At 38.8% G+C, this 16,161-nt stretch overlaps 1 protein-coding gene across 1 annotated transcript; it reads right to left on the minus strand.

The window, feature by feature from the left end:
- Positions 1 to 1,036: 1,036 nt before the first annotated feature.
- On the minus strand, positions 1,037 to 13,397 carry mchr1b (melanin-concentrating hormone receptor 1b). Its single transcript, XM_022665109.2, has 3 exons — positions 13,160 to 13,397; positions 8,554 to 8,639; positions 1,037 to 2,598 (listed from the first exon to the last, which is right to left on the minus strand). Coding segments are annotated over exons 1-3 (1,104 nt in total). The 5' UTR covers positions 13,162 to 13,397; the 3' UTR covers positions 1,037 to 1,582.
- Positions 13,398 to 16,161: the final 2,764 nt, after the last annotated feature.

Raw genomic sequence — 16,161 nt, forward strand, 5'->3', positions numbered from 1 at the left:
TAGTTCTTGCTTTTCATAATCTGGATTAGAACATTACTCAAATAGAGCTATTCACTGTATACCAACTCAAGTAATTAACTCTTGACGAGTTCAGCACAGCTGTTAACTGAAAGACTGAATTCCAGATGACTCTATCTCATAAAGCTGACTGAGAAAATCCAGCCAAGATGTGCTACTTTGCAAAATCTAAAATATAAAACATATTCTGGTTTGTTTAACACTTTTTTTTTTTTAATCTACAATATAGGACCTTTTAAAATATCGAAAAAACGTAACTGGTGTTGTATATAAATCATTTTAGAGATGTGTCCTCTTCAAATTTCATTCATTCCTTCTCACGGCATCCTCATGATTGCGCTTGTAAATTTTTTAACAGTTTTAATTTTTAATCATGCTGTTTTAATATCTTAATCAGCAGTCCACCTCACCCCAGGAGCAAGACAAGACCAATTCCAAATTAATTCCAATGTTAGACGAGACCTAAACCAATCATTTATGATCTGGAGGCAGGTCTTGAGGCCACAACACTACAGTAGTACTCAGTACTGGCAGATACTTGACACTCTGGTGAAAAAACGTGAAATTGGTGTATCCTTAATTGATATATGATTGTTTGTTGCAGAAATTAGCAGCTTATTTATTTGTTTATTTAAAACTTGATTGTTTTAAATTGAAAAGAAGAGATAAGAGAGTTGTATTGTTTTTTTTGTTTGTTTGTTTGTTTGTTTGTTTTTTGCTTCTTTTCACCGGATTCAGTGACTGACTTTTGAGAGATGACAATAAGAGAGAGCTTCAGTCCTGGAAGACCAACCCTTTTGTGACTCATGATCCTTTCATCCATGTTTTTCACTCAAAAGGGAATTTTATATATTTATCTTCACCTCTGGTTGCTACACTTTACTTCAACATTCCTTTCCATTCCTTTCGCATCTTTACCTCCTTTATTTCACGGTTGAGCAGATAAATATGAAGACGTTGTCTGAATGTAGGAAATACATATATATATATATATATATATATATATATATATATATATATATATATATATATATCTTTTCCCCAGACGGTAATGTAAGATGTAGATTGTGAAATGGCGTTTGCCTACATTCAAAGCGGAGCAGTGTTGTGGTTCCGCACCTTCTGATCTAATCCCGGGATTCTCTCTCTCTCTCTCTCTCTCTCTCTCTCTCTCTTTCTGGAGCCTCTGAAGAGCGAATTGTCTTTGAATAAAATTCACTCGAAACAAGCAGAACAAGATAAGAGCGGCCTCTTATATAACACGCGACACAGAAGCGAAAGAAAGGAAAAGCAGCGCTTGGGAGCATGAGCGAATGCTCACACCAGCGCATATGTGTTCACCTTTCCGGGGGTTCTCCTTTTGAAGATGCTCATTAAAGACGGCTTCAAGATGTTCTATTCAGTGCATGGTTTTTAGTTTTTCCTTTATCCTCGTTCTCCAAGGCCCTCTCTCTCTCTCTCTCTCTCTCTCTCTCGTTCTCTCTCTGTCTCGTTCTCTCCGAGCCTCCTGTGGAGCTCCTTTGGGAAGCTTAGCGAGGCTTGGCTTAGCTTAGCTTAGCGTTCCTCAGTGCACAGCTACCGTGACGGGCAAAAGCTCTCTGGAGGACTGGGACTGCGGGACTCCGTCAGGGGCCAATCGCATGCTCACGCTGCCGTCCGCCATGCCCGGCTCAGCCCTCATGTCCCTGTGGCCCGGCCGGATGGCTACAATAAACTGCCTCTTAAAGGTCTCGCTCAGTACGATGTACAGCAGTGGGTTGATGCAGCTGTTAGCGTAGCCCATGCTAATGGCGATGTTGTAAGCGCAGAGGAAGGCGAAGCTCGGCCGTTGGACGCCGAGATGTGCCAGCTGTAAGATGTAATACGGTGCCCAGCAGATGAAGAACGCCAAGCAGATGGCGACGGCCATTCTCGTGACCTTCCTGGTTCGCACTCGAAGGCTTCTTTGGGGAAGAGGAGCTACAGTGGCGGCCATGTTTTTTAGGATCTTGAAGAACACCACACAGATGACCACCAACGGCAAAGCGAACGTCAGCACGAACTGGTAAAGGGTAAACCAGTAGGTGTCTGTAGAAGGGTTGGGTAGAAGAAGGGCGCAACCCACAGAGCCGTCCCTCAAGGGCATGAGGCCGGCATACATCCAGACCGGCGTGATGGACAGCAGGGACAGTATCCACACCAGGCTGACCACAGAGACGGCCATGCACGGCGTGCGTACGTGGTTGAAGCGGATGGGGTGCACCGTGGCCAAGTACCGGTCCAGCGTCATCACCGTCAGGATGTAGGTGCTGACCGTCTGGCTGTTGGAGTCCAGCGCGGTGATGACGGTGCACATGGTGGCGCCGAAGCACCAGGAGCCGTTCCCCACCAGCTGGTGGATGAGGAACGGCATGCCCAGCAGGAACAGGAGGTCCACAATGGACAGGCTGAAGATAAAGATGTCCGGCACGGTCTGCTGAGCCCGGAACTTGGTCTTCTTGACGATGGTGTAGATGACGATGCAGTTCCCGATGATGCCCACGAAGCAGATGACGCCGTAGATGCTCGGCATGAAGACATTGTGGTAGGGCTCGCTGGTCTCTGTAGGGAAAGAGGAGAGAATGTTAGAGGTATGTGAAGAATGGTTCAACAAAAAAATAAGATTTACTGCAAAAATATACACATTTTTAAACACAAGAAGGATTTTGGTGCTCTTTCTCAGACATGAATTTAGCCTAAAGCGGAATATCATAATCTATAATTGAACATTAGCTATGCCAATTACAGGAGATGTATGGGGGATTACACTAGATCAGCAGCATACTGTATATCTATTTTAACCATTAATCCTTTTATCCACTTATGCTGAGGCTCGTAACTCTGATGGACTCTTGCTCTTTCTTTCCTGATGAGAGTCAGTTTCATCATAATGCTTTTAATGGTCTTCGCATTGATTGCACTTCAGGATACTTTTAAAGTTCTTGAAATCTTTCGAATTGACTGACCTTCATTAGTATTTAGTATTTTTTTCTTTACTTAGTTGAGTAGTTCTTGCTTCTTATAATATGGATTAGAACATTACTCAAATAAGGTTATTCACTGTATACCTGTAACTCTACCTCTTCACTACTTTACAACTGATGCTCTCAAACACAAGTAATTAACTCTTGACAAGTTCAGCACAGCTGTTAACTGAAAGCTTGAATTCCAGGTGACTCTACCTCATAAAGCTGACTGAGAAAATCCAGCCAAGATGTGCAAAGCTAAAGTCATCTGTAGACACATATATATATAGGTTTTCAATTTTGTAAAATCAAAGAAACTCATTGTTTTATATATATATATATATATATATATATATACAGCTCTGGAAAAAATGAGACCCCTTAAAAATGATGAGTTTCTTTGATTTTACCAAATTGAAAACCTCTGGAATATAATCAAGAGGAAGATGGATGATCACAAGCTATCAAACCAACCAAGCTGAACTGCTTGAATTTTTGCACCAGTAGTGAGTAGCTTAAAGTTATCCAAAAGCAGTGTGTAAGACTGGTGGAGGAGAACATGATGCCAAGATGCATGAAAACTGTGATTAAAAACCAGGTTTATTCCACCAAATATTGATTTCTGAACTCTTGTTTATTAAATCTTTATGAATATGAACTTGTTTGTTTTCTTTGCATTGTTTGAGATCTGAAAGCTCTGCATGTTTTTTGTTATTTCAGCCATTTCTCATTTTCTGCAAAAAAAATGCTCTAAATGACAATATTTTATTGGGAATTTGGGAGAAATGTTGTCTGTAGTTTATAGAATAAAACAACAATGTTCATTTTACTCAAACATAAACCTATAAATAGCAAAATCAGAGAAACTGCAGCTCACTGGTTGGAAACACTGCTTCCAGTACAGAGAAATTGTTGGACAGCTGGGAGGACACATCAGCTGGCAGAATATCAGTGTGCCGTGTCCTGCATACACAGATTTAAATGCTTCTGCTTGTGTTTGTTTTGTCTTTATTGAGAAATCTGACGTGATAATGACTGCAGAGAATATGATGTTGTCAAGGACAAACCAATCATTCAGCCACCCCCCCCACCCCCCCCCCCCCCACTCCCACCACCCAAACCAATCATAAAGCTGCTGTACACAAAGCTGCAGCTGGACTAAAAATGACGCTGTTTATTAGAATAATAATGTAGAGTGAAAACCAGCCACGGATGACCCTGAATGCCAAGTTCCCCATATGCAGTGTGTGTATGTGTGGGGGGGTTTCAATATGATTGCGCAAAAATAGATGCATGTTAATAAATGAATGCTGAATAAAACATGAAATATATTGGGTTCCTATTGTGTGCAATCAAGTAAAAGTCAAAGTAAATGTAGGTAAATGTAAAACTATTTTTTTTTATTATTATTTGTATTTTCTGTACTAGATAACATTCCTATTTTTCATTGCATATTAACCCTGTGTTTGCTGCTGAAAACTAAAGAAAGCACACTTTGGACACCAACCAAGGGAGCATTCTCAGCACTGATGCCTGCTAAACATGTGTAAGTGAGTGAATAAGGGCATTTTCACACCAGCACTATGAGGTCTGATTAAATTGTTTGTTTTGGGCAGGTGTGAAAACAGTAATCACACTCGGGTTCAGAACAAAATAACTACACGTGATCCGGCCTTGATACAACCTATATTTGCAATATATGCGTATATATGCAGTGTATTTACTTTCTTGCTCCCACACTTGTTTCCAGCTAACTCTGGAGCGGTTCGCTTGTGGTGAGAATGTGATCCGGCCTTAATCCAACCCATCTTTCAAATGTACTATTTTAATTTTAGATAAAGGGCTGTTCAGTTGCAGTTTAATCTGATTTATTAGGCAGATAACATTACAATAGCTATTAACAAACAAACTCTGTCACTGCTGCTGCTCCATGCTAAACTGTTTCACATTAAATAAAAATAAAAATAATCCTAGAGTTCTCTTTAGTGTTGTTTCCAAATTAACTAAAAACCAGGCAGGTACTGAACCTCAGATTCCAGCCATTCACACCAGCAACGATTTTATGGACTTCTTCAATAGTAAAATTGAAAACATTCGGGATAAAATTAAACAGATAAATATTACATCCTCTCTGTCATCTGGTCTGGCTGATCTAGAACAAAACCCTGTTACTGAAGTTAGGTTGGAAGTCTTTAACCCACTTCCACAGCTAGAACTAGAGAAAATTATCTCCTCTTCAAACAGCACAACCTGCACACTTGATGCTGTTCCCACAAAATTATTAAAACAGGTATTACCAGATATAATTAAACCTCTGTTAATGATAGTAAACTCATCGCTCACCCTGGGCCATGTACCCAAAGCCTTTAAAACAGCTGTAATTAAACCTCTGATCAAGAAACCAAATCTTGATCCTAGTGTACTGTCTAACTATAGACCTATTTCAAACTTACCCTTTATTTCTAAGATTTTAGAAAAAGCTGTAGCCCAACAACTTTGCTCTTACCTGCAAAGAAACCAGATCTATGAAAAATTTCAATCTGGATTTAGGCCTTATCATAGCACTGAGACAGCTTTAGTTAGAATAACAAACGATCTACTTATAGCCACGACCAAGGCTGTGTTTCCCTACTGGTACTTCTCGATCTTTTAGAAAGACTAGAGAACATGGTCGGTGTAACCGGAACTGCCTTAGCATGGTTTAAATCGTACTTAACCGATCGCTATCAGTTTGTGAGGTTAAATGATATGTCTTCCAGTTATACCAAGGTAAGATATGGAATTCCACAAGGCTCTATATTAGGACCGTTATTATTTACATTATATATGCTCCCACTGGGCAAAGTTATTAGAAAACATGATGTGAATTTTCATTGTTATGCGGATGACACGCAGCTCTTCATATCAGCCAAACCTGATGACAGAGTGAGATTAAAGAAAATCGAGGATTGTGTAGAAGATGTAAAATCATGGATGTCGCACAACTTCCTCCTATTAAATAGTGATAAAACAGAAGTTCTCCTATTAGGCCCCAAAGCTGCTAGAAATAAATTATCAGACTTAATGCTAAATCTGGCTGACTTCTCAGCCACCCCTGGTTCAGCAGCTAAAAACCTTGGAGTTATTATAGATTCAGATCTAGCATTCGATAAACACATATCTAATGTTACTAGAACAGCTTTTCTACACCTCCGTAATATTGCCAAGCTAAGAAATGCCCTATCCCTGCATGACGCAGAAAAATTAGTACATGCCTTTATTACCTCAAGGCTAGATTATTGTAATGCGCTACTGTCTGGATGTTCCGGCAGTAACTTAAATAAACTTCAGCTAGTTCAAAATGCTGCAGCCAAGGTCCTTACTAAAACGAGAAAATTTGACCATATTAGTCCAGTACTATCAGCACTGCACTGGCTTCCAGTCAAATTCCGCATAGACTATAAAATTCTCCTGTGAACGTATAAAGCCCTACACGGGCTCGCTCCTGAGTATTTACAAGACCTCATCTCCTGTTATGAACCACCGCGATTACTTAGATCTCAGGGTGCTGGTTTATTAGTAGTTCCTAAAATTCAGAGGAGCTCTGCAGGAGGAAGAGCTTTCTCTTATAAAGCGCCTCAACTCTGGAATAATCTCCCCGAATATGTTCGGGACTCAGACACAGTCTCAATCTTTAAGTCTAGACTGAAAACTTACTTGTTTAGTTTAGCTTTTGGTAATTAATGTTTTTCCCTTTAGATAAGGCTGCAGATTCAGGGGTTCATGGACAGAGGAAATTGTGGTAAACTGAGATGCTGGTGCTGCTGTTCTCCCACTGCACACGGTCACTCAGGTTTGTGGACGGTGGAGTGAGTGGATGCCAGTGTTTCAGGGAGCCTCCATGTCTATGTTACCTTCTGGCTCTCTGCCTTTAGTTATCCGGCCTTAATCCAACCCATCTATTAAATATACTATTTTAATTTTAGATAAATGGCTGTTCAGTTGCAGTTTAACCTGATTTATTGGGCAGATAACATTACAATAGCTATAAACAAACAAACTATTTCACTACTGCTACTCCAAGTTAAGCTGTTTCACACTGAAAGCAGCATATGCAGCATTCTCTGCTTGCGGCCACTTCACACTGCACAATATTTGCAATATATGCCAATATATGCAGTGTATTTACTTTCTTGCTTCTGCACTTGTTTCCAACAAACTCTGGAGTGGTTTGTTTGTGGTAGGAATGAGATCTGGCCTCGATCGGACCCATCTATCAAATGTATATTTTAGTTTTAGATAAAGGGCTGTTCAGTTGCAGTTTAACCTGATTTATTGGGCAGATAACATTACAATAGCTATAAACAAACAAACTACGTCACTGCTGCTGCTCCATGTTAAGCTGTTTCACACTGAACGCAGAATGTGCAGCATTCACTACTTTCGGCCACTTCACACTGCACAATATATGCACTCTATGCAATATATACAGTATATGCAGTTTATTTACTTTCTTGCTCCCGTACCAGACAGCTCTTACCAATCAGAGGAGTCGAGGTTCTTGCATGGTTTACTGGTGCACATTTTGGTTCATTTTTAGATTTTTGCCTGTGTGAAAACAAACCAAACCCAGGGGGAAAGATCTTTAAGTAAAACGAGCTCATTAACTGATCTGGACCAGTGAAACCAGCTAAGGTGTGAAAACGTTAAGTTAAGTTACAAGTCAGGCTAATAAGGCATTTTACTTCTAATTAAAATATGATCATATCTTCGACATATTGTCGCTGTCCAATGAAAAACATTTATTTTCAAAACAGCAACTTTACAGGAGAGATGAAACTTTCTTTACTTTTATTGGAAGTCAAAGTAAAAATAGTTTATTTCAGGTCATTTTGGAGAATTTCTATTTGACCCATTCAACAAAACATTCTGACACTGTGTAAGCTAGAGTCTTTATGTTTTTATATAGATTAAATTATATACTAAAATAAAAACTTACAAAGAAAGAGATATATTAATGAATTGGCCTTATGCTCCAATGATATGATGTTATCTGCTTAATGTTCCCAAAGTTCACACAGAATTCGGAAAGCGCTCATTTATGAATTCTGCACCTGCTGCTTGGAATTCACTGCAAGTACTCTGAATCTAAAGGAACTGATTTCTTTTGGAACATTTAAAAACCTTGTAAAAATTACAAGTAATTTAACCCCATTGCTGTCTTGGCCAGGCTTCCCTTGGAAAAGAGATCATTGTGTCTTAATGGTATTGACCTTGTTACATAAAGGTTAAATAAATAAATAAATCATAAAATATATGATATATGAACATGAATATGATAAATGAATGAAGCACTGCATCAAAATCATTTCATTTTCCTCACTTGTGTCAATGGCTGCACTGACGTCATATTTTATTCATGTGGAAATTATTCACGTTTCAGAGAAGCATGATTTCTCTGCATTACATTTACTTTTTTTTCAGAGTGCAGCACTGAGTCATCTGTTTAAACCCTTATATGTTCCAAGGATCTAAACAAGGGAAGAAAGAGAAAAAAACAGCGATATCCTACCTGCCCGAACAGTCCCCGATGAACTGTACTGGAGGCTGGAATTCTCATCGGGTTCAGAGACGAAATCCATCTCCAGCTTGATAGACCTATGAAATAATTACAAAATTAATAAAATAATGAATTAATTTCCACAGACTGTAATGTTCACATTACCATTACCATTACATTACATTACATTACATTACATTTGGCAGACACTTTTGTCCAAAGCGACTTACAATAGTCAAGTACAATGTAAAATAAGTTTAAAGGAAAAACATCTTTGGATAGGGATAAAAGGAGGACAAAGGGGAATAATAGGATAGAGGAGTGAAGGAGAGGAAGAAGGAAATGAGGTTAGAAGTAGTTAGTGTGTTAGAGGTGTTAGGAGAGTAGGTGCTCTTTGAAGAGCTCTGTCTTCAGGAGTTTATTAAAGATAGTGAGAGATTCTCCTGATCTGGTAGTGGAAGGTAGTTAGTTAGAGGTGTTAGGAGAGTAAGTGCTCTTTGAAGAGCTCTGTCTTCAGGAGTTTATTAAAGATAGTGAGAGATTCTCCTGATCTGGTAGTGGAAGGTAGTTAGTTAGAGGTGTTAGGAGAGTAGGTGCTCTTTGAAGAGCTCTGTCTTCAGGAGTTTATTAAAGATAGTGAGAGATTCTCCTGATCTGGTAGTAGAAGGTAGTTTGTTCCACCATTGGGGAACTCTGTATGAGAACAGTCTGGATTGCTTTGTGTGAATGTTTGGCAAAGCGAGGCGACGTTCACTGGAGGAGCGCAGCAGCCGGGAGGTAGCGTAAGCCTTCAGGAGCGAGTGCAGGTAGGAAGGAGCCTGTTCTGTCATCACCTTGTAGGCGATTGTAAGAGTTTTGAATTTGATGCGAGCATCAACTGGTAGCCAATGGAGCTCAATGAGCAGCGGGGTGACATGTGCCCGTTTTGGCTGGTTGAAGACCAGACGTGCTGCTGCATTCTGGATCATCTGGAGACCAGGTAGAAGGTAGAAGTGACCAGGTAGAAGTGACTCAAATCTTATCCTTTGCATCTTATCCTTTAATGTGTCGCAGATCTAAAATCAGATTTTAGGCACTAAGGCCAAGTTTTTGGCATATAGGGCCCAATTTTAACAATCTATAGCCTATAGTGTATAGTGCAGCTTGATTCGAGGTGTGGCAGTGTGTTTTTGCTATCATAACGAAGGGAAAAGTACACATTGTGTGGCTCGAAATGCGCAAAAGTCATGTACTAATTCTCTTAATTAATCATAGATGTGTGTTTTAGGCATAACAAGAAATAAACCAATAAGTGTATTATTTACCATTTCCTTTAAGAGCCAGGTGAGCTCTGACTTTGGCAGATTGGTCACTTTTCAGCAGAGGAAACTGACCTGTTCGTTCACACTGTGAAGCTCAAAGTTATTTTATTTTATATTCTGGTTAATGTTGATGTAAAAGTTGGATTTGTGCACTGCTCCATGTCTATGGGTGTGTAACAAGCAGGGATGTACACGTGGAGCCCCTGCATCCAATATAAACAAGCAATAAACGTCTGACTGACTAATGACTGTTGTCAGGGTTCAAATCAATCAGTGGGGCACCTGTGTTTTCTGTTGGCAAGATAGCAGTACTCCAGAATTTTACCTGAACACACATCATTTCCAGACCAAAACGCCTATCAGTGTAGATATATTCATAAGCACAGTTGTTAATTAAACGATGCAGACATGAAAAGGCATGAAAATAGATAGCAATGAACATTTTGACTCAATAAACATTGTGTAAGGTGTAAGATAGGGCCTATAGTCAGCTTCCTAAAATAAACACTCAGGTCTAAACAATCTCTTCATGATGCTGCTTGGCCACCTGTGGTAAAAACGCTACACCCTCAGATGATCAGATTATTTAATTCAACCCCTTAGGATAATAGCCTGTATCAAGAGTGAGATTATGCCTAATCAAAATACATATAAAATGTGACTTAAGGGCGCTGAGTGGTCCAGCGGTCTAAAGCGCTGCCACTATGAGCGGGAGGTCACAGGTTCAAACGCCCGCTCATGCAGCTTTGCCATCAAGCTGCCGGCGCTCAGAGGGAGCACAGTTGGCCCTGCTCCCTCCAGGTGGGTAGATGGCACTCTCTCCCCACATCACTCCTAGGGTGATGTCCACAGCACAGGGCATCTGTGAGCTGATGTATCGGAGCCGAGCCGCTGCGCTTTCCTCCAAGTGCGCTGTGATGCTACTCGGCAATGCTGCATCAGCAGCAGCTCGAAAAGAAGTGGAGGCTGACTTCACATGTATCAGAGGAGGCATGTGCCAGTCTTCACCCTCCTGGTGTGTTGGGGCATTACTAATGATAGGGGGAGTCCTAATTGGCAATTGGCCGTGTAAAGTGGGAAGAAAATGGGAAAAAAAATGTGACTTAAGCAATTTTAAAAGCTTTTAATAACTAGACTCCTTCACTGAACTAATTTCTGCCATTTAGGGACTCCAATCGGTAAATTATGAGATTTTTATTATAATATAAAGTTTACCTCTTATTGACAAATGTTAAAGGCTATAAATACCACAGAGTTGTTTAGTCTTATTTTTGGAGTTTTATTGTCTGCATTTTTAGTCAGCAACAAAGTTAAGTCTATACAGCTGAATAAAAATTATCTACAGTTTGTGGTTGTTAAACTGTTAAATCTGTTAAAATATTAACTGTTTTCTGTCTTTTTAATCAATCTTTTCTAAATATTGAATTAGGATTAAGATTTCTGGTTGGTTCCACTGAGCCACTGTATCCTCTTACACCATTGCAATATTTTAAATAGCTATAACAACTGACTTTTTTTGGTGTTTCCTTAAAAACCTAAAAAATGTGAGTTTATTAGGTGATTATTTCAGGAAGGTGTCGATATCTAGGTGCCAAAAAACTAATTTTGGCAAATCGGATCCACACCATATTTGGACATGGTTTATAAAGCATTTATAATCAGATTTGTGCAGATGCATCTCAATCTGGACCCTCTGAACTCTCAAATTCTCACAAGTTACACAACAAACAAACAACATGAAAAAACTGATCTGATTTAATAAATAAATCCAGTTTGCCTTTAGTCTGAACATAGCCTTTCACAAGTGATCCTAGATTGGATACATATCCAGCTTGTTTTCATGCAAAATTAATGTAAAGGGTCAGATTGGATTTTATGTATTTTTGCTTTTACATTCTGCACCGTTTCAGATTTGTTTACTTTACAGACAGATATAGGTTACTTACATTTATGAATGTGAATCTTTAAGACAGGTTGCCAAATCTGATGAGTAAAAAATCCAGTTTAAGCCTTAATGAGGCTTGTAATGTGAACATAACCTAAATAAACCTAATTAAATTTCATGTATTTTTGCCTGTATGTGCGATTTAAGGGATAAATTGATTCACATTACAGACAGATATAGATCACTTGTAATTATGAATTTTAATCTTTAAGACAGGTTGCCAAATCCGATCTGAGTAAAAAATCTAGTTTAAGCCATAATGAGGCTTATAATGTGATCATAACCTAAATAAACCTAGTTAGATTTCATAGCCTAAATAATCCAAATTGAACTTCATGCATTTTTGCCTGTATTTAAAGGCTAGATTTGTTCGCATTACAGAAAGATACAGATCACTTACATTTGCCAGTGTGAACCTTTAAGAAAGGTTGTCAAATTTGTTCTGAGTACAAAATCCAGTTTAAGGGTTAATGAGGTTTGTAATGTGAATGAGCCTAAATAAACTCAATTGTTTTTTCTTTTTGGTCTTTTTGCCTATATGTGCCAATTTAAGACCACATTTGATCTAAGGGAAAAATCTGAAATCATTTATTTAGATGCTTGCAAACGTGAACATAACATTTTTGCCTGTATGTGCAATTTAAAGCACCGATTTGTTCACATTACAGATAGATACAGATCACTTACAATTATGAATTTGAACCTTTAATTAAGGTTGCTGAATCTGATCTGAGTAAAAAATCCAATTTGAGGCTTAGTTAGGTTTGTAATGTGAACAAATCCTAAATAAACACAATCAGATTTTATGTCTTTTTGCCTGTATGTGCAATTTAAAGCACCGATTTGTTCACATTACAGACATATACAGATCACTTACAATTATGAATTTGAACCTTTAAGAAAGGTTGCTGAATCTGATCTGAGTAAAAATCCAATTTGAGGCTTAGTTTGGTTTGTAATGTGAACATAACCTACGTAAACACAATCTGATTTCATGTATTTTTGCCTGTATGTACAGTTTAAGGGACAGATTTCTTTATATTACAGACAGATACACATCACTTGCAATTATGTTTTTGAACCTTTAAGAAAGGTTGCTGAATCTGATCTGAGTAAAAACCCAATTTGAGGCTTAGTTAGGTTTGTAATGTGAACAAATACTAAATAAACAGAATGAAGTAACATTAATCAAAACTCAGAAATCAGATGTTAATATTGTAGCACTATTGTAGTATATATATATATATATATATATATATATATATATATATATATATATATATATATATATATATATATATATATATATTATTTAGGTAAATATATGTACAAAACTGTCACATATATTAGCTATAAAATAAAGCTCACTCACATTCTCCCAGAGCCTCTTCACTGGTTGCGTTTCTTCGTTCCTCAGCATTTCTTCTTTCTATATCCTCTAGTTGATAAAATTACATCCCTGAAGTTCATCCATCTCTCCTCAGCTCCAGCTCCTGCACAGACGCCCCCTCTTCATCCCTCTCTCTCTCTCTACATCCCTCTCTCTCTCTCTCTCTCTCTCTGTGTGTGTGTGAATGGAGAGAGCTGTTGTCTGAATGAGCTGTAAGCTGGGCTCCTCCTCTCCGCTTTAGCTGACAGACGCTGAGCTCAGATTGGATCAGACAGTGGAGAGATAGCGGAGGGATAAAGCTGGGGGGGGTGTGATGGTCTGATCTCAGGGGGCTCTCCTCTCCTCCATCCCTCGTCTTCATCCAGAACCACCCCCCCAACACCCCCCCAGCTCATCCACCCACCCCCATTATCATCGACTGGGGAGCTCTGTAAACTTATATCCCAGTCTCCTCCTGACTGACTGCACAGCTGAAAACACAACATGTTCACATTACCAGCCTCAAGTGAATCAAATTCAACATTTTTGCCATATCAGATATGAATCAGATCTCATCTTTCACAATCAAAAATAGATTCAATCTTTTTTTGCCTGAATGCAACTCATGCAACCTGTATGGACACCAAAGTTTTTCAAAGTTTTGGCAAATCATTTATCAGTTCTTTTTAATACATCCATGTTCACATTACCAGTCTGAAGTGAATCAAATTCCTTTTTTTTGCCTTAATTTGAATCTTTTCAAATCGGATTTGAGTCACTTTTTTGTGGCTGTGTGTCACGAAATACCCAGGCAGGGTGGCGAGGAAAGCGGACACAAGTGCAGGTAGGGTGAAAATAAATAATAATTTAATAAATAAATAACAACAAAACAAGGAACAAGTAACATGAAACAAAGATACACAAATAACCAACAACAAACTAAAGAACATAAACTAAACCAACTAGAGATAATAATGAGAAAATAAACAGGGAATATATATACAAGAAGATAAACGTGAAACAAGGGACTAAGACTAAGAAAACAAGGTAAACACTGAGCGAAGCTATTAAACACAGAGAGAGACAAAACGACATGGGAAGGTGCATAGACTGACCGAGACAAAGTGGCAGAGGAGGGCTATTTAAAGAAACAGGAAACACAGTATAATAAGAAACACCTGGAGAAGGGGCGGAGCTACAAATGAGACACAGGTGGAAAAGTACTGAGACGGGAGACACAGGGGAGCACAGGTCACGTGGGGAAGACACACAGAGACACGAGACGAGGCCAAGATGTGACACTGTGTTCACATGACAAGGCTAAAGTGAATTAAATCCGAATTTTGCCAGATCTGATTTTGTCAGGGCTGTGTGGACCTGTCAAATCCAATTTCAATTCATATTTAAAATTCTAGACTCTCATAATACCACACAGATCTGATATATTTAGACCTGTGTCGACATGCCAAGTCTGATCTTTTCAAATAGTTTTTGAGTCACTTTTATGTGTTCACATTATGAGTCTAAAGTAAATCAACTTCGATCTTTTTAGTCTAAATGCAACTCAGAAGTAGCCTAAAGTAAATAACTTTTTTGCCTTAATGTTAATCAGATCTCATTTTTTCAAATCGGATTTGAGTCACTGTGTTTACATGACAAGGCTAAAGTAAATCAAATCCGATTTTTTGGCTTGAATGCGACACCTAAAATCCAGTTTTGTCAAATAAATTTTCTGTTCTTTTTAATATGTCCATGTTTACATTACAGTCCAGTAGAAAAGTAGGTGGATCAATGTTGTGTACAGTAGTAAAGTTGTAAGTGGTATTAGTGAATATAGTAACTCTGTATTGTAGTAGAGAAGTGGGCGGAGCTTCTGGACATGGTGGGCATTAGTGAATATAGTAACTCTGTATTGTAGTAGCATACCTGTCAAGTCTCCCGTTTTGGCCGGGAAACTACCGTATTTTACTCCTCTTTCCCGCCGTCCTCCCGTATTAGTATTTTCCCGTAAATTTCCCGTATTATACTAAATAAAAAAAAATATAGGCCACAGGCGACAATGCACTGTGTGTCTCTTAACCAATCGTGTTGCCAGTTCAAGGAGAAAGTCCCGCCTTTCAGGAGAAACAGCCAATCAGCTTGCTGGTTTTGCGGAGCGCAGTTTAGTGTGGGGGAAGCCCCGCCCCTCCCCTCGCTGTGAGTTCAGGCAGTTAGTCGGAGCAGCTGTCGTTAAAAATAATCTGGATATACGGAGATTTTTCTAAAAGAAAGGTAACTAACCATGTAAACTGTGATGAGATTGTTTCTGATAGCTGGTTAAAAAGACTCTTCTCTGAATCAAAACATAAATTAAACCCACTGTGTGTTTAATAAAATCCAGCTTGTGACTCAGTTAGCTTAACTTTAGAATTAGCTAGATAGATATTCAGGGTTTGAGAAAAATCTACATATATATAATGCCCTGCCCTGATGTGCCTGATCAGCCAAAACCTATAATTTCCAAACTCTTTTAGTTCAGGGCTAGTTTTAGGGTTTGTGAGAATTTGTTTAAATCTCAAGTATTGTGGTGTAATGTATTATTTAGAAGGGGTAGAAGAGATGGTTGAGCTGGAGAGAGAGAGAAAATGTGGAGAGGGCTGAAATGAACTGAACTGATCAGGAGTGGACTGAACGATAGAAAGAAGTATTAATGAAAGATTATTAATTGTGTAGGCCCCTTAGGACTATTATTTACTTATGGAATATATCTGATCCATGTCCTTTATTAATAATGTCCTTTATTAATTTTTGTTGGGGCGGCGGAAAAAAAACCCTTATTTTTAAGTCCAAAACTTGACAGGTATGTAGTAGGGAAGTGGGCGGGGCTTCTTCTGGTCATGGTGAACATAAGGTTTGTGTTGTGTACAGTAGTAAAGTTGTAAGTGGTATTAGTGAATATAGTAACTCTGTATTGTAGTAGAGAAGTGGGCGGAGCTTCTGGACATGGTGGGCATTAGTGAATATAG

This window comes from Astyanax mexicanus, chromosome 19 (assembly GCF_023375975.1).
Source record: "Astyanax mexicanus isolate ESR-SI-001 chromosome 19, AstMex3_surface, whole genome shotgun sequence".
Taxonomy (NCBI): domain Eukaryota; kingdom Metazoa; phylum Chordata; class Actinopteri; order Characiformes; family Acestrorhamphidae; genus Astyanax; species Astyanax mexicanus.